General features: G+C 40.9%; 5 protein-coding genes and 1 pseudogene across 5 annotated transcripts; 3 read left to right on the top strand and 3 right to left on the bottom strand.

Moving 5' to 3' along the window:
- Positions 1 to 2,055: 2,055 nt before the first annotated feature.
- Positions 2,056 to 5,122, top strand: LOC108847658 (probable aquaporin PIP2-6). Its single transcript, XM_018620965.2, has 4 exons — positions 2,056 to 2,437; positions 3,082 to 3,377; positions 4,474 to 4,614; positions 4,703 to 5,122. The coding sequence occupies exons 1-4, from the start codon at positions 2,137 to 2,139 to the stop codon at positions 4,829 to 4,831; spliced, it is 867 nt and encodes a 288-aa protein (XP_018476467.1). The 5' UTR covers positions 2,056 to 2,136; the 3' UTR covers positions 4,832 to 5,122.
- A 493-nt stretch (positions 5,123 to 5,615) lies between these two features.
- Positions 5,616 to 6,832, bottom strand: LOC130510022 (uncharacterized). The gene is made up of 2 exons (XM_057006357.1): positions 6,302 to 6,832; positions 5,616 to 6,245 (listed from the first exon to the last, which is right to left on the bottom strand). Exons 1-2 carry the CDS (start codon positions 6,830 to 6,832, stop codon positions 5,616 to 5,618), a joined length of 1,161 nt encoding a protein of 386 aa, XP_056862337.1.
- A 733-nt stretch (positions 6,833 to 7,565) lies between these two features.
- Positions 7,566 to 9,583, bottom strand: LOC108846949 (uncharacterized protein At4g04775-like; annotated as a pseudogene).
- LOC108845298 (glutathione S-transferase T3-like) lies at positions 7,760 to 8,630 on the bottom strand. The gene is made up of 2 exons (XM_018618529.1): positions 8,008 to 8,630; positions 7,760 to 7,877 (listed from the first exon to the last, which is right to left on the bottom strand). The coding sequence occupies exons 1-2, from the start codon at positions 8,628 to 8,630 to the stop codon at positions 7,760 to 7,762; spliced, it is 741 nt and encodes a 246-aa protein (XP_018474031.1).
- Positions 9,584 to 10,430: 847 nt separating the features above from the next.
- Positions 10,431 to 11,399, top strand: LOC108844210 (GCN5-related N-acetyltransferase 8). Its single transcript, XM_018617433.2, has one exon. It carries the CDS (start codon positions 10,520 to 10,522, stop codon positions 11,219 to 11,221), a length of 702 nt encoding a protein of 233 aa, XP_018472935.2. The 5' UTR covers positions 10,431 to 10,519; the 3' UTR covers positions 11,222 to 11,399.
- Positions 11,400 to 11,543: 144 nt separating this feature from the next.
- LOC130509074 (uncharacterized) lies at positions 11,544 to 14,072 on the top strand. Its single transcript, XM_057004641.1, has 2 exons — positions 11,544 to 13,446; positions 13,517 to 14,072. The coding sequence occupies exons 1-2, from the start codon at positions 12,396 to 12,398 to the stop codon at positions 14,011 to 14,013; spliced, it is 1,548 nt and encodes a 515-aa protein (XP_056860621.1). The 5' UTR covers positions 11,544 to 12,395; the 3' UTR covers positions 14,014 to 14,072.
- The last annotated feature ends 3,551 nt before the right edge of the window (positions 14,073 to 17,623 follow it).

Raw genomic sequence — 17,623 nt, 5'->3', positions numbered from 1 at the left:
TTGAATTCGCTTTTTTGGTTATAGTTTCAGGTTTCGGGTAATAACTTTAAAACAATCATGTTTTATATAATTTGATAACAAAAAAATAATATATCCATATATATATTTTACAATTGCCTACAAATTAGATAACACAATAGTGTTTTATATAATTTGAAATTTTGTGTTATAATCATGTTTTAAATAAAAATGCGAGGATATAAATTTTTTAGATGTTAGTGTCAATATATTGATTCATTAATAACGAAAATTAAAATAGTGAATACCTATATATTGTTATGAAGTCACCGTTTATAATAAAAACTAGATATTGTTGTGAATACCTAAATAGATAGATAATGTTCATGTCTAACTGGTTTTATAAATTAATAAAAACCTCTTTTTATGTGTTTGACTAAATTAAGTAAAATTGAAAGAGTTTTTTTATCAAGTAAAATAATTATATGGAATGGAAAATTAAGTAGAAATAAGTGTAGCACATTTTAATTAATTTGATTTGAGTTATTATTTTATTCATAAAAACATATATTTGAACTATGTTTTGGGATACGTAATTTTCCATCGATTGAAACTAAAATAAAAAAATTTTAGTAAAATAAACTAAACCATACATTTAATCATATGTAAAACCTACTTATTTAACATTTTTGATTTTACAATTGGCACAAAGCTAAATATTGATTAACTAATAAATAAAAATATGCATTATTATTATGGTAGTAAAATTAATGATGTAAATTATTATTAAGGTATTATAATTAATTAAATTGTTAAACTAAGTGAAGTATGGAAACACAATTAACAGATACTACTATTATTATTTCTATGTGTTTGGCTAAATTAAGTGAAATAGAAAGAGTTTTTTTACCAGGTAAAATAATTATATGGAGTGAAAAATTAAGTGGCAAAAAATGTGGCACATTTTAATTAATTTTATTTTAGTTATTATTTTATTCACAAAAACATATATTTTTACTATGTTTTTGGGTACGTAATTTTTCACCAATTGAAACTAACATTAAATATTTTAGTAAAATAAACTAAACCAAACGTTTAATCATATGTAAAACATAATTATTTAAAATTTTTGATTTTATAATTGGCACAAAGTTAATATTGATTAACTAATAAATAAAAATATACACTATTATTATTATGGTAATATAATTAATGATGTAAATTATTATTAATGTAATATAATTAATTAAATTATTAAACTAAGTGAAATATGAAAACACAATTAATAGATACTACTCTTTATGTATCCAAATAAATTTCACTAAGACTACTATTCAGTTTCTAAACACTCCAAATTTTTTTAATCCTCCTATTCAACTCTCCAAACATTCCAATTTTGTACTTAGGTTTTAATAAGATAGATTATAGATGCAGTGGAATCAGCCAATCAGGTCATTAATAGCCAACAATTTAATCAGTGATTATTTATGCACGTAACAAAAATACGTTGTGATTTAACATTAGCAAAATGATTTTCCATATTTTAGTTATTGTGAGAGATTGTGCATATCTACTGAGATTTTGTTTTGAAATTTAAGGTAACTAACAATTAAAAATATATTCCATTAATTATACTTAATTTCTGATTTTATTAAAAAAATAGTTAATATCAATGGCACAAGTTGGTAAATATTAAGAAGAATTAAGGGTGAAATTTTATTTGTACTTCACTTTTAATAAAATAGATAGATATTACATAGATGATTTTGTAAAACACAACTATACATTTCTATGAAAGATTCTCGTTTACTAAACCATCATAAGCCGCTTTATAAAGATCCATACCTAATGGATTCTCTTTTAAAAACTATGAGTTTTCTCTCTAATAGTATGCATAATTTGTATGTTCGAAATTTGTAACATATACTTCTTAGTTAAACAACTGAATTAATGAGATTTCACCATTTGCACCGCAGCTTATGAATCAAAATAAATTAAAAACTTATTCTTCCGACAAAATATAGCAATAGAGTACCTCAGGGCAAAAGTGGAAAACCCTGAAACCATATTATTCCATAAATACACCCACTCACCATCTATGCACATCAGCCACATCCCTTCTCTCTCTCTCTAACTCTGTGGAAGCTACATAAGTATATACCACATAAAAAATAAACAATGTCGACAGACTTGACGGAGGAGGAGTCGTTGTCCGGCAAGGATTACAAGGATCCACCGCGTGTCAAGATTTTCGAGGCGAGGGAGCTAGGAAAATGGTCCTTCTATAGAGCAGTCATCGCTGAGTTCATAGCTACTCTTCTCTTTCTATACATCACCGTCTTGACAGTCATCGGTTTCAAGAGCCAGACGGATCTCAAAACTGGCGGTGGGGCCTGCGCCAGCGTCGGCCTCCTGGGCATCTCTTGGGCCTTCGGTGGCATGATCTTCATCCTTGTCTACTGCACTGCCGGCATCTCTGGTCTCTTTTCTTCTCTGTTGCTTATTCTTTCCTTATAGATTATAACCATCCTTTGACATCCTTTATGCGGCATAACACATAATAAGTTTTAACAAATCCACTCCATTAAATGATTTTCATAGTTAATTAGTGCACATGCATCACAATTCAAGCTCTTAAGAGACTCGTAACAAAGAAGCAATATATCGAAAAAACTACTAAATGAGACAACTATAGTTCTCAAGTGATTAATGAGACACCATGCTGACCACTATACACATGTGGTAAGAAAACATAGCTTTCTACAAATTTATATTCCTGCAGGTTTCTAAAGATTTATGTTTAAGATTTTTTCACCAATAATAATGCTTTATTAGTCAGTCTTACGTAAAATAAATGTTTCATCTGATAATTCATACATACCAATTAAGTTGAACACAGTGAAATTCTGGTATTAAATCAGCAAATTTAATTATGTGAGGTTACCTTTGATATTGCAAATATTTTCCGAAACAGTGTGAAAAGACACCAGAATTTACAATTTGAAATAAAAAAAACTGAGGAAGCAATTAGTTTACTTGATTTATCTGATTAAAAAGAAAACTCTCACATGTAAGTTATATCAACTGGTTTAATGAGATTAAAAATCATATATACGTGTATAGGTGGGCACATTAACCCTGCAGTGACGTTTGGACTATTCTTGGCTAGCAAGGTGTCGTTGGTGAGAGCTATATCCTACATAGTGGCCCAGTGTCTCGGAGCCACTTGCGGAGTTGGTTTGGTGAAAGTCTTCCAGAAAACTTATTACAACCGATATGGCGGTGGAGCCAACGTCCTCGCCGACGGATACAACGTTGGTGTTGGTGTTGGTGCTGAGATTATCGGCACATTTGTCCTTGTCTACACGGTCTTCTCCGCTACAGACCCTAAGCGTAATGCCCGTGACTCTCACATTCCTGTAAGCAATTCCAACTTTCTTTAAGAACATGTACTATCTTTAAAAAGTGTTTTCACACTATATAAGAACATCTCCAAAGGTGACTTTACACAAATTTCTCAACAAAAAAGAAACTAATAATACAAAAGTTATGTGAGAAAATGTAAAAGAAAAAATAAAGAGAGGTCTCCTATATGCGAAATCCAGCGAAAAAAAGAATTGTTTAAACTTTTTAACTTAAATTCTTAATTATATAATTAAGCTATATTAATATTATATGCTCTAGATACTCATTGGGATAATCTTACCACTAATGATGTTCTAAATAGTTTTATGGAACAATTAAATGTGTACTATTCTATTTGTAAAGACATAATAACTTATCAACCCAAAATAAAATACATAAACTAACATTTAAAACAATATACATAAACTAACATTTAAAACTACAACAACTAACTAAAAGTTAAAGATGATAAGTATTTCGAACTAAAGTTGATAGTTTTCTTTCTCTTCACTTATTTTCCACAAAATATAGTACTAGACTACTAGTGATGGCAAGCAAAACTGGAAAGAGATATCAGGATATTTTTTGATTCCGTTGTCGCAATTTCGGACCCAGGGACGTAACAGAATCTAATGCCAGCTATAGAAAGCACTATTAATACTGAAGACGATCTCTTCTAGCGATTTTGGCCTAAACGAGAATAATAAGGACCAAGTAATAATAAGTGTAGCGTATAATTTCTTCTATGAGGAACACGACAAATGGGTGTCCAATTATTTATCATTAATTTCTTGTATCTTTCTTTGGTACCAAAAGGTCCATTCACGATATATAACGACATAACATCTTTGTAATTCACGTCCCTTCATCATATTCACATGTCTTTGTATGTAAATGGTCCACTGTTCACAACGACTCATGTGTTATATGTATATGCTCGTACATACATGTTCCATGATCTTAACATCTTTCAAGTATGATTTATTACGTACGAACCACATGTTTGGCTTATATGTAGCATTGTCCGCACAGTTTCTTGTCTACTCTAATAATATGTGTGCTTATAGCTCATTCAATTAATTTGCTTTGTTTGACATGAATGTATTGAAGGTATTGGCACCATTGCCAATTGGATTTTCGGTGTTCATGGTTCATTTAGCCACAATCCCAATCACTGGAACTGGAATTAACCCGGCTAGGAGTTTTGGAGCTGCAGTCATCTACAACAATCAAAAGGCTTGGGATGATCAAGTTTGTGTTTCTACCCTCTAATTAATACTCGTTCTTGTGCCCTAATTAGGTTATGAATGGAGTTATAATTTCTTATTATTAATTGCAGTGGATCTTCTGGGTCGGTCCATTTGTGGGAGCAGCAATTGCAGCTTTGTACCACCAGTTTGTGTTGAGAGCTGGTGCTATGAGGGCTTATGGGTCAGTCAGGAGCCAGCTTCACGAGCTTCACGCTTAGAATTTGATTTTTTCAAAACTATCTAAGAGGTGGAGATTTCTTTGGGCCAGGAGGAAGGGGGAAAAATATCAAAATAATAATTAAAAAAGAATTTCTTGGTGAGTAACATTTAGTGTATTATTTGTTGCTTTGAGGGGGAGGTTTGAGAGTGACTTTATATACCAGTTTGCTGTATCCAAGCTTGTAGAATGTATGTTTCTATTTGATGTATTTGTTATATATATTCTGTACTTGTCAACCCTTCTATTTGTTGAATGATGTTTCATAATTATAAATTATCTACTTCTTTAATACCACTTGCTTCCTTTAAATATAATAAGTACCATTTTCACATATTTTTTCCTTTTTATTAATTCCTGGGTAAACATAAATGAAATGTTCTTTTCTTTTGGGGCAACATTTACATTTAATAATACTTATTAGTAGATGTTATAAAAAAATACTTATTATTAGTAAGACAAAACCGAACCAAATTTAACCGTTCAAACCGAACCCACATACCTACTCATCCGCAATGGTGACACCCATTGTGGATCCTTAGGATTAGTTTAGTAATTTTTTTTTTTTGAATAGTTAAAGATCTTAGTCTAAAAAGTGTGTCCAATGGTGTTTTCGAATTAGGAGTTCTTAGAAATAAAAAAATATTTTTTTTTTAAAAGTGAAATTTTTAATTATTTTATTCCAAGAAATAAAATAAAATACAATAATTAAACATAAAAATAGAATAATTAAACATAAAGATACAATAATTATTCATCACCAAATTTATTCCAAATATGCTCAACTAAATCTTTTTCAGTGGTTCATGTATACGGATATCCCGAAGTTCTCTCTCGTTCTGATTGACAAATATGTTATTCAGATTTGTAGGCATCTCGGTTTGGGTTTCCACGTGTGAACTTCTGGTGACATTTCCTTCTTCAAATTCCGAAATATCGATGCGAGTATATCCATTGCGTTCATTTTCGACTATTATATTGTGTATTATGATACATGCTCGCATAATCTTTCCTATCTTTTTTTTGTCCCATGTAAGAGCCGGGTTTTTGACAATCGCAAATCGAGCTTGCAAAACTCCAAAGGCCCGTTCCACATCTTTTCGGGCTGCTTCTTGTTTTTCAACAAATAATCGTGCTTTAGGACCTTGAGGACGTAAGATAGATTGGATAAATGTTGACCATTTTGGATATATACCGTCTGTGAGATAGTAAGCCAACTTATACTTGTGTCCGTTGACCACGTACTCTAACCTTGGAGCTCGACCTTCTATAATGTCATCAAAAACAGGAGATCGATCGAGGACATTAATATCGTTTAAGGTACCTGGAGGACCAAAAAAAGCGCACCATATCCAAAGATCTTGTGAAGCTACGGCCTCTAAGACAATTGTCGGTTTGTTTGATCCACGGGCGTACTGTCCTTTCCAAGTCGTTGGGCAATTTTTCCACTCCCAATGCATACAGTCAATGCTCCCCCAGGAAACCCGCGTTTCTCTCCAATATCGAGGAGTCGTTGAAGATCCTCTGGTGTGGGTCTTCGTAGATACTGCTCCCCAAATAACTGTACTATTCCATAAGTGAAATGATGTAAACACGAAAGTGCCGTGCTCTCACCAAGTCGGAGATATTCGTCAACCGCGTCTGCTGCAGAACCATAAGAAAGCATACGAATTGCTGCGGTACATTTTTGTAGTGGCGAAAGACCAAGCCTCCCGGTAGCATCTGGTCTATGTTGAAAGAATGGAACGTTCTGTGAGAGGGCATAGACAATACTCATGAATAATTCCTTGTTCATACGGAAACGGCGTCTGAAGATATGTTCCTCATATGTGGGATTTTCGGAGAAGTAGTCATTCCATAACCGGATGTGTCCTGCTTCACGGTTTCGTTCAATATATGCTCGTTTCTTTTGCTTTTTGGTTTGGACCTCGATAATGTTGTTGATGGTATCTTCACATATATCTTCGTAAACTTCGTCCAATCTTTCTTCCAATTCTTCCATTTCATTGGATGAAGATGATGACATCCTGATTGAGAAATTAAATTTATAAGTTATTCATTTTTCTTTAGATATTTTTTTATTATCTCAAATATGTATAAGTTTATATTTTCTTTTTCCTATAAGTTCCAAAATAAGTTTAGATATTTTTTTAGATTCTCAAATATGTATAACTTTATATTTTTTTTATCTATAAGTTCCAAAATAAGTTTAGATATTTTTGTATTATCTCAAATATGTATAACTTTATATTTTTTTATCTATAAGTTCCAAAATAAGTGTTGAATTTATTTATTATCTCAATTTTGTATAAGTTTATATTTTTTTTAATCTATAAGTCTCAAATATGTATAACTTTATATATTTTTTAATCTATAAGTTCCAAAATAAGTGTTGAATTTATTTATTATCTCAATTTTGTATAAGTTTATAGTTTTTTTTAATCTATAAGTCTCAAATATGTATAATTTAATTTTTTTTTCTTTAACCAATAGGTTGTATTGTGGTAATCAAACCTTAGCAAGTGTTAAAGAGACAAGTATGTTGCTGAATGCTCCTGCTGGTTTCTCCACAGCCTCTGTTACCTTTATAGACAAGGGTTAAAAAAAGAGAATGTTGGTGAATCAAGACAAGAGTTAAAAAAAAGAATGTTGGTGAATCAAGACAACTCGAAATATGAATAATTATAAAGAGATCAACAGCATTGATATAAAGACAATGAAGATAACATTTAACATTAGCCGAAATCAAGTCTTAATATTGATACAAAGAGAAGAACTTCTTACACCCAGATATTACAAGAGAAAAATCGGGTTGAGAAGAACATAAGTCAAGTTTTGATGCAGAGGAAAGAAAGAGAAGCTGATACAAAGCTAAAGGCCAAACGACAACTACTTATACTACATAAACTGCAAGAGATGAACCCGTGAACTACTTCAAAGCACCCGTGACTTGCACTACTCCTAATGCACCCGTGACTTGCACTACTCCTAATGCACCCGTGACTTGCCCAACCTTCAGTGCACCCGTGACCAACTTCAGCCTTAACCTGAAACAAGGAGAATCAAGACAAGAGTTAGTTTACTTTTAAAGAAATAACCAGTGAAGACAACAAAGCAATTCAGACAGAGAAGACATCAAAGCAATTCAGACAAAGCAACAAAGAAATAACCTTAAACCAAACAGAGAAGACATCAAAGCAATTCAGACATTTGCGCTTCTCCTTAACAGTGTGCTTACCCTGAACCAGGGAGCACCATTTCTGGTCATACCTCAGCTCCCTCCAGCAGTGATCCATGGTGAACCTTAAGTTCATAATAGTGAAGAATGAATCTAAAGCAGCCTTCATCACATCGTCACCATTCTGACCACTTCTTTGCTGCCGAAGAGCTCGATCATAGCAACCACAAAACTTTGAAACGTGGTCGTTAATCCGAGACCACCTCTGCTTGCAAGGACCAAGCTCTCTCGGTATTGTCCCAACCAAGATAGGGTTTGCGTTGTAGTACTCCACAATCCGCTTCCAAAATGCTCCACCTTTCTGCTCATTGCTCACGATCGGGTCTTTACTGGTGTTAAACCATGCTCCAATGAGGATTATATCCTCTTTGGGAGACCATTTCCTTCTCTCAGATTGTTGGGGAGTTGACTTCACACCAGACGCTTCAGGCACTTCGCTACCAGACATCACATAAGCCTCATCAGGACCTTCGCTACCTAACCATAAAGGTTCGGCTGCATCAAGATCAACTGGAAGTTGACTCTGTAGTAGGTTAACATAGCTTGACGAGTTATTAGCCATGGTTGATCTGTGCCACTCTACTAGCGACACAGAGGCTTAAGTAAGCCTTCTATGACTTATAACTAATTAATGGCAATCAAATCTATGCAGTTGGGAAGCTGGAAAGTAAATAACTAATAACTAAGTATCATTTACAACTAATTAAGGCAATGAACTAGTTACAGAAAGATAACTAATACTACCTACACACAATCAATTCAATACGACTTATAGGACTAGCTACATAACACAAATATGGGAACAGAACAGATAGTAAAAGCCAATCACATCAGAACAGAGAGGACGATATTATCATTTAAACCAATTCATTATGAGAAAAGAAAGAAAATTTGTTACCTTATTTCAGAAACAAGCGAGGTCCGCCACTGTCCTTTGAAGCCTTTCCTAATATTCCTGAAAAAAGAGAAGAAACTATCAATTGTCTACCAAAATGAGATAAAACAATTCATTTAGAACCAGATACTCACCAAGTAGAATAAGTAACACCAACCCTATTAAAACTAAGGTAGAGACCATTAGCTTAACTCCTGGTTTCTTCTTTGAAAACTCGGATACTGTCTTCTCGAGGATAAGAACCTTCTGCTCACTCTGGTTAAGTTCACCCTTAAGCTGCCTAAGCTCCCGCTGAAAGTCCCTCATCTCCTCTATGACTGCCACGTCCCACCATTTCCAAACGTGGCAGTCACCATCTTCAGCATTGTTGCACGTAAAGTAACGTCTGTATGGGTCTTTACGAGTTGTAGAGTAGCCGACAACTGGCTCCGCACCACAGTAGCAGGTTGTAGGGATTCCATCATCACACTCTAGTTGCGGTTGGTACTGAAGCGGCTCTGCATTGAAGTGGCTACTCTCAGCTTCATCCACGTACAGCTGAGCAACTGCTTCAATAAGGGGGTTATGTCTACAGAGTTTGATGATGAAGATGGCTGGCTGTAACTGTAATCTTGCCCCATTATCGTTTACCTGAAAACAACAACTCGATGGTTAATATACATTCATTAACCAACGAAACCAACGACATAAGAACTGATTGAAATCGAACACAACTAAACATAAGATAACACTAAACTCTAAACATAAGGTTTTGAAACCGTTAATCGATTGAAACAAAATATGGAATTTCTAACTGTGTAAGAAATAAAGACCAGATTTACTTCCGATTGAAACCAAAATTGTTTCTAATCCATATCTACAAAGGAAAATAATACAGAAATCGATTTTTTCCCAAATTTTTAAAAACCCTAATTTGACAACTTTTCCCAAATCGATCGAAACAACAAAACATCCATCTTTACGGACAACAAAGAAGATGGAAACTGTTTTAATCGAGAAATTAACGGCTTTGAGGATTGGATTTACCTTCGTCAAGCCGAGAGAGAGAGATCGTTTCGAAATCGCCTTTCTCTCCAGAGAAATTTTTTTTTTCTCCTTCGGTCGAGAATGAAATTTTTTTTTTCTCCAAACCGACCCACTCAACTCTAAACCGACGACGACCACTCTCGCATTGACACGTACTCACAGACTCGATCCTTAAACCCCTTCCCGACGGACCAATCCTTAGCTCTATTACGAAATATAATCATATTTAACTAAAACTAACCTAAGAATTACCGTTAAGGATTCGTCATAATACCCCGTTGCGGATGGTCTTGGTTACTAGAAAACATAGAGAACATGCGATCGTATATTACAAAATGCCCAATCTGTTGAAAAAAGCCCAAGCTGCTGAAACAAAGCCCATGAAAGATTCCTGCTAAAAGAAAAAAGAAGAAAACTAATAGAAAAGCAAACCTCCTTCCTTGACTCTCTAGAATCTCTCACACCAACTGTCATTATCACTCTCATTCATTCTCCCCCAAAAAAAAAACCCTAATCTCACCATCTCACAAATGGCAGCCGCCGCGCCACCACCACCACCAACAGCAGCACCAGAACCAAACATGGTCCCACAAACCTCCCCCATCGGCCACCCTCTCTTCTCCCGCATCCGCCTCGCCACACCTCTCGACGTCCCCTTCATCCACAAACTCATCCACCAGATGGCCGTCTTCGAGCGCCTCACCCACCTCTTCTCCGCCACCGAGTCCAACCTCTCCTCCACCCTCTTCACCTCCCCTCCCTTCAAATCCTTCACCGTCTTCCTCCTCGAAGTCTCCCGCTCCCCCTTTCCCGCCACCACCACCTCCTCCCCCGACTTCGCTCCCCTCCTCAAAACTCACAACCTCCATCTCCCTATAGAAGACCCCGAGAGCTACAACTTCACTCCCGATATGCTAAACGACGTCGTTGTGGCCGGGTTCGTTTTGTTTTTTCCCAACTACTCGAGTTTCTTGGCGAAGCCTGGGTTTTATATTGAGGATATATTCGTGAGGGAGCCGTATAGGAGGAGAGGGTTCGGGAGTATGTTGCTGACGGCTGTGGCGAAGCAGGCGGTGAAGATGGGGTACGGGAGGGTTGAGTGGGTTGTGCTTGATTGGAATGCGAATGCGATTAAGTTTTATGAGCAGATGGGTGCTCAGATTCTTCAGGAGTGGAGGGTTTGTAGGCTCGCTGGTGATGCTCTTCTGGCTTTCGATAACGTTAACATCTGAGAGAGTGTGTTCGGTTACTATTACCACTTCTGCTTAAGTTTGCTGCTTTTGTTGTCTGTTTTTGTGTTTCTTTGTTTTGTAAGTTTTGGCATTGATGATAATGGATGATGATGATTCTCTCTGCCATTGGAAATAAAATCAGAAAAAAATAGAACCTTTTTGTTTAAGGTGAGTTTGGTCAACAGAAAATAGAAGAACTCAAGAGTGGGATGAACAGAGACGTTTTATTAGAGTCGGAATAACGAGGGTACAAGAGTAAGAAAGCCGGCTAGTCGATGTTCGGTGAGCTCCTAGCCGGAAGTACAAGAGAGCGGCGAGATACAAAGAGAATAAAGGAAACCCTAATCTGGCCGCAAGTCTGTCTGTCTATGTGGTGATACCCTTCTTTCCTGTCCTCAACTCCTTATATAGTCTCCTAGGTCGGTTGGTTTTGACCTAATTCGTCCCCTTCGTTATGGGCCTTTTGGCTTAAAGGCCCAGTCGAGATGACTGCTCGGCCCGAGCCGCCTGATCGTTTCCATCGGCTTCTCGTCCTTCAGCTATAGAGGTCACGAGCCGAGTCGCGGCTCGTCAGAAGCCGTCCCCGAGCCGGTCATCCTTTGAATGGTAGTAATGGGCCTCCTATTCGCTGGGCCTTGTGGATGGTGACAATCCATCCCCAACAGTAAGTCTCCCCCTAGTTCGTTGTCGAGCAGCTGGTCGCAGCGAATTAGTTAGTTAGGGCTCGAAGAATAGGAGGTTTGATAGTCGGTTCCTTTGATTTAACCGAGGAACCGCCGGCGGAAAGAGTTCCGGATGTTCCCAAACGAACAACCGACCTATCGTACGCTCGATGCCTCAGATGAACTCCTCTAAACCGATGAATCGACTGTGCCGGTTTTGATGTGACAGCGAACCATCACCGGTTTTCGATCGAGAAGCCGAAACGTCGCTAGGGTTTTTGTCGGGAATCCGAAAAGTCACGTCTGAGTGTGACGCGCGAGCCCGCCGACAGGCCCAATTAGGCCCGCTTAGGGCTAATGATGGCACCTCGTGGGAGGTGCCTTCACTCTCTCTATAAATAAGAGGTCTCTCTCGAGATCTCTCTCATTCTTCTCTCAGTTTATCAGGTACTTTCTCTCTCTGCTCCTTATCTCTCTAGCTTTTGCTCTCTGTTTTAGTTCCTCTACTCGATATGTCGACGAGCAAACAACTTTCTCGAGAACAAAAGGGAAAGATGATTTCGAGCACCACTGGTCCCGATAGCGATCTGGAGAGGGTTCGCGGATCCGGCGATAGTGTAGAGGAGGCTCATCGCGAGGCGATGATGGATACCGAGAACATGACCCGAGAGCAGCGTATGCTCGTCTCGGTAGCGATGGTTCAATCTCGCGCAGACGATGACGGAGGCGACGGCTCTCCTGACGACGGGATGACTCCCTACTGCTTCTACCCGGGAAATATTTTCGAGGAGCAGCGCCGACTCGATCCGTCGCGAGCTCGTCCCCCTGTAGTTGAGGGGCAAGACTGGAGGAACGTTTTACCGACGCGATCCACATTCGAGTCGGTGACAAAGCTGCTGAAGAGAAGCAAGGCGACCGGGGTTACATTCATAATCCCGTCAAAGACCCAAAGGCCGTGGTCCCCCCCGAAGGGGTATCAGTGCGTATACGAGTCGTACTTTGAAAAGGACACGAAACTATGGTTTCCGATTCCTCGACTCGTCACCGCCTACACGATGCGCCGAGGACTCGCTTTGAGCCAATTCTTGAATGGTGCTTGGCGTCTAGCAGTTGCGCTGATGGTGATTGGGGCGGAAGCTGGCGCTGCTCTCAGCGTCCGAGCATTTGAGGAGCTGGTCTCGGTGAAGATTAATCGGGGCCTGTTATCACTGAAGATACGCCCGAACTATAATGTGGTAACGGGCTATCCGACCAAGACGAACGATTGGCAGCGATCGTACTTCTATGTTAAGTCCGATCGCTCGGCTTTCGAGGAGCCGCTGAAGACCGGTTACCGTGTTCTTTGGAACAATGAATTTGGTATTGAATGTTCTTTAATCTTTTACTGTTTCAGACTCCTGACCATCTCTTTTTCTCTTGTTTTGACAGTTCCTCACTCGAATACCGCGGAGTACGAGGAAGATTTCTTGGAGAGTGCTCGGATTATCGCGTCCCAGAAACAGGATTTTTGGGAGAACTTCTCGTACAGGAGGATTCGTAGGTCGATTGATCGGATCAAGCAGCGTAAGCTTCTCTTTCTCTTCTTTTGCTCGGTTTCCTCAAGGATCCTAAGTCGCTTTCTTTGTCTTTGCAGAGGTTTGGCGTTCGGACACCGTTCCTCTCATCACCAAGAAGTCGAAGAGAATCAACTTGTTCACCAAAGCCGAGCAGATTGAAATTAACCGAGCCAGAGCTATGAGGGAATTGTCGGATCTAAGTTTGGTGGTTGGGAAACAACTCGGGTTCGTGGAACCGGACCAAAGCTCTAACGCAAACTCCTCTGATCCCGGGGAGCCGAGAGCGGCTGAGTCGGATGGGGCTCAGCTCGTGAGAAAGTCGGGGAGCAAGAGGAAGGAGAGGGAAGACGTTTCTTCCGAGGAGAAGCAAGCCGAGGAGACTTCCACCGGTGGGGGCGCCGGATCGGAGAAGAAGCGGGCGCGCAAGGATCCCGTTGAGGTTCGGCCTTCCTCTGTGGAGAGAGGGAGCTCCAGGCCTTGGAGCCTAGCAACAATTCTCGAGACGACGTTCTCCCGGATCCGTCTCTCGATGGTGGTCAGGCGGATGATCACAAGGGGACTTCTTCTAAGGTGAAGAAGAAGTCGAAAAAGAATAATAAGAAGAGTGCCGGCGAATCCTCGGGGCATGAGGTAGCGCTCAATACGGAGAAGGAAACCGTGGAGGCTCCGACTACTGCCGTTTCCCCCCAAAGGCGGCGGTTCGTGAAGATGCCCGGGGATCGAACAGGTCCTCTCCGAAGGCTCAGGAGGGTAAGGCTGTGCCGAAGAACCTGCAGGGGTTTTGCCCGGATAAAGTGGACTTCATTTTCAAGCGGGACACTCCTCTCGTTTGTAACGAGAGAGATTGCGCTCGTTTCGTCCGCCAAGTCCGGGGAAGTAGGGAGCATCTCCCACTCGTCAAGGACTTAGTTTTCCAAGACGACTACACCGCTGCTGCCGGTTCCTCGGTTAAGGTAAGTATAGTTTCTGCATCGCGTTCGTTTCTCGTCTTTCTTCTCACTTGGTCATCCTACCCCAACTCTTTCTTTGATGTGTTGCAGAGCCAAGGTGACTGGAACGAGGTCGTCCGCAAATACGACAAGGAGCTGAAGAGGACCTATGGTGTGATTGATAGGCAACGGCACAACACCAAGGAGGCGACTGTCGCCTTAGAGGTCATGCTGAAGAAGAAGGACGAAGCGGTTATTGCAGAAGCGGCCATGAGGGATGAACTCTCCCAGAAAGAGGCGGCTATGAACAAGGAGCTGAAGCGAGCCCGGGAGTTGGTTAAAGCGCTCGAGAAAGAGAAAACCAAGCTGGCAAACGAGAAGAAGACCCTCGAGGAAGAGAAGGCGGCTGCTGCCTTAGAGCATTCCAAGGAGATGGATCGTCTCCGAGAGTCGCGCCGCTATGAGGTTACTCACGAACGGATCCGAGTAATGGCGGCGATGCATGGGAAAGCCGCCGCTCGCTTCCAGAGGATCCAGGATCGGGAGTCCCGTCGTGATAGCTTTGAGGATGCGAGATGCATGCTCGGCCAGGCTCGGGGGATGAGACGTTGCCTTGAAGGGATGAAAGCGGCAGGTAAAAACATCTCTCAGGGAGATATTGATATCTACGCCGGGCAAGAGAGGCATTATGATGCGGAGGTGAAGCGTTTGATCGTAGATGATCTTCTCGAGAAGGACCTCTCTTTATCTCCTCTCGTGCTCGAGTCGAGGTTCGTTATCCAGGAGATGATGGATAAAATCGACAAATTTGGGTCGAACATGGACTTGCTCGACTCCGAGGCCGCCAAGACGCTTCGCACTCCCCTCAGAGCACCAGGAGATCGATCCGAAGAGCCGTCGAAGAGCCTTCTCGACACCGTTCAGTCGCCAGCTCGCTCTGATGCTGTTCTCCCGGGTCAAGAAGTTGCCCTTAAGGATCCTTCCGTGGCTGAGGAGACAACAAGTCAGCTCCCGACGAACCGATCTCCAACACGCCGGTCAATATCTCCGACTCGCCGTCATTCGAGGATGCGGATTCTGGCGCGAGTGAAGGACATCTCGAGGGGGCGGACTCTGACGCGAGCGAAGAACATCCCGAGGAGGATCTTCCTGCCTTGGATTAGTATTTGATGTTTGTTGTATCTGACTTTTGGCGCTTGTGCCTTTAAAACTATTTCCTTTTCTCGGCTAAGGCCTTTTGTTGTATGAACTACTGCCTTGCTTTTTCTTCAGACCTTTTATGAATTTTTATTATATATTTCAGTAAGTCGTTTCCACTTAGAAATATGTAAATCGTTTTTGTTTTTATCCGAGAAAGGATTCGTTCGAGCGGCTACTCGCGTTTGCCAGCGAGTTCCCAATTTTTCAGATAGAACAGGAAATTAGAGGCGGTTGCTCGTTTGAATCTTCTTTATTCAACGAAACTTTTACAAGTGGTTGATTTAAGCGATTACAAAGAGAATCTCTAATCGTTCTATTGAATTACCGAGGAAAAGGTTCCGAGACGCATTGCAGTAACCGAGAGAACTGTTGGTCGGCCAAACCGTCGTTCTTCGGTTAGACTTGGTCTAGAATTTCCATCGGGTAGCCGGTCAATGCGTGATGCACAGGTGACGCAAGGCTGTTATTCCCTTCGACTGACGTCTGATCAAGACCCAATCGATTGATTTTGGGCGAGTGCTCGTACTCCGCTTGAAAAAGGGGTTGGCATCGTTTACTAGAAAGTGACTGTTCGTCATTCTTTCGCGAAAAAGTTTGGACTTTGTTTTGGTTGGGGCTGGACCCTGTGAAAGGATGCCTACGTACCTCGGATGAGGATCAAGCCTTTCGTAGTTCGTTTGACCGAGTGAAAGTGGCTGTAGTAGCGCATTCACTCGGACGAGTAGAAGTGACGGCTAGTGGCATCTACTCGGTTTTTTTTTTTTTTTTTTTTTTTTTTTTTTTTTTTTTGCGAACAGTGACCTGTTGGTCATTCGCTCGGAGAAAAAGATGAGACGAATCTATTGGTAGAAAGAGGCGAAGATGCATAGAGTTCCAGGCTCGTGGAACTGCCTCTCTGCGGGAAGTCTCGAGTCGGTAGACGCCTGGTCGAACGACTCGGGTGATCTTGTATGGTCCTTCCCAATTGGTCCCTAGCTTGCCAGCGTTGAGCTCCTTTGTGTTGTCGAAGACTTTTCGGAGGACGAGATCGCCGAGCTCGACGAGGGGCGCGCTTTTACCTTCTTATTTAGAATACTCTCGATCTGGTTCTGGTAATTTTGGATCCGAAGAAGCGCTTGATCTCGTTTTTCCTCGAGTTCATCGAGGGCATCGAGGAGCATATCTTGATTAAGCTCGACGAACTGCGGCATCTTGGCGCGCCGAAGACTTGTCACGTTAACTTTGGCGGGGCCATTGCTTCCATCCCGTAAGCAAGAGAGAAAAGGGGTGGATTTGGTCGCACCGCGAGGAGTCGTTCGGTGCGACCAGAGGACGCCGTCCAGCTCGTCGGCCCAATGGCCTTTCTTTAGGTCGAGTCGCTTCTTGATACCATCGATGATAATCTTGTTGGAAGATTCCGCCTGTCCGTTCCTTGCGGGTAACGAGGAGTCGAAGGGCTTAGACGGATATTCCACTTGTTGCAGAACTCTTTGAAGTTTCCGACATGAACTGAGAGCCATTGTCCGTTATGATCTCGTATGGTAAACCATGACGGCAAATGATGTTCTTCCAGACGAAGGTGCGGACTTCCTTGTCCGTTACCTGAGAGAACGCTTCGCTTCAATCCATTTAGTGAAGTAATCGGTGAGGACCAGGATGAAACGACGTTGGCGTGAGTTCGCATTGGCCCGATGATGTCCATCCCCCATCTCATGAACGGATAAGGGGCAGCAATGTCCGCAAACAGCTCAGTGGGACTGTATGCTCGAGCGTGACGCTGGCATTTTGTCGCACCGACGAGCGTATGCTTCGCAGTCAGTGTTCATAGACGGCCAAAAGAATCCCAAGCTTCGACCTTAAGGGCGAGTGCCGGCCTCCCGAGTGGTTTCCTCCTGCTCCGTCGTGAGTTTCAGCCATTACTCGGCGTACTTCATCGCCCTGGATGCACTTTAAGAGAACTTTGTTCGCGGTCACTCGGTTGAAGTTCGTCGTTCATGATGACGTAGTGGGCGCTGCGTCTCTTCAGGCGTCTCGCTGCCGCCACTTATCGTTCGGCAGTTCTTCTCGTATGAGATA

Source organism: Raphanus sativus, chromosome 3, assembly GCF_000801105.2.
Source record: "Raphanus sativus cultivar WK10039 chromosome 3, ASM80110v3, whole genome shotgun sequence".
NCBI lineage: Eukaryota > Viridiplantae > Streptophyta > Magnoliopsida > Brassicales > Brassicaceae > Raphanus > Raphanus sativus.
This window is presented reverse-complemented; position numbering and strand designations above follow the sequence as displayed.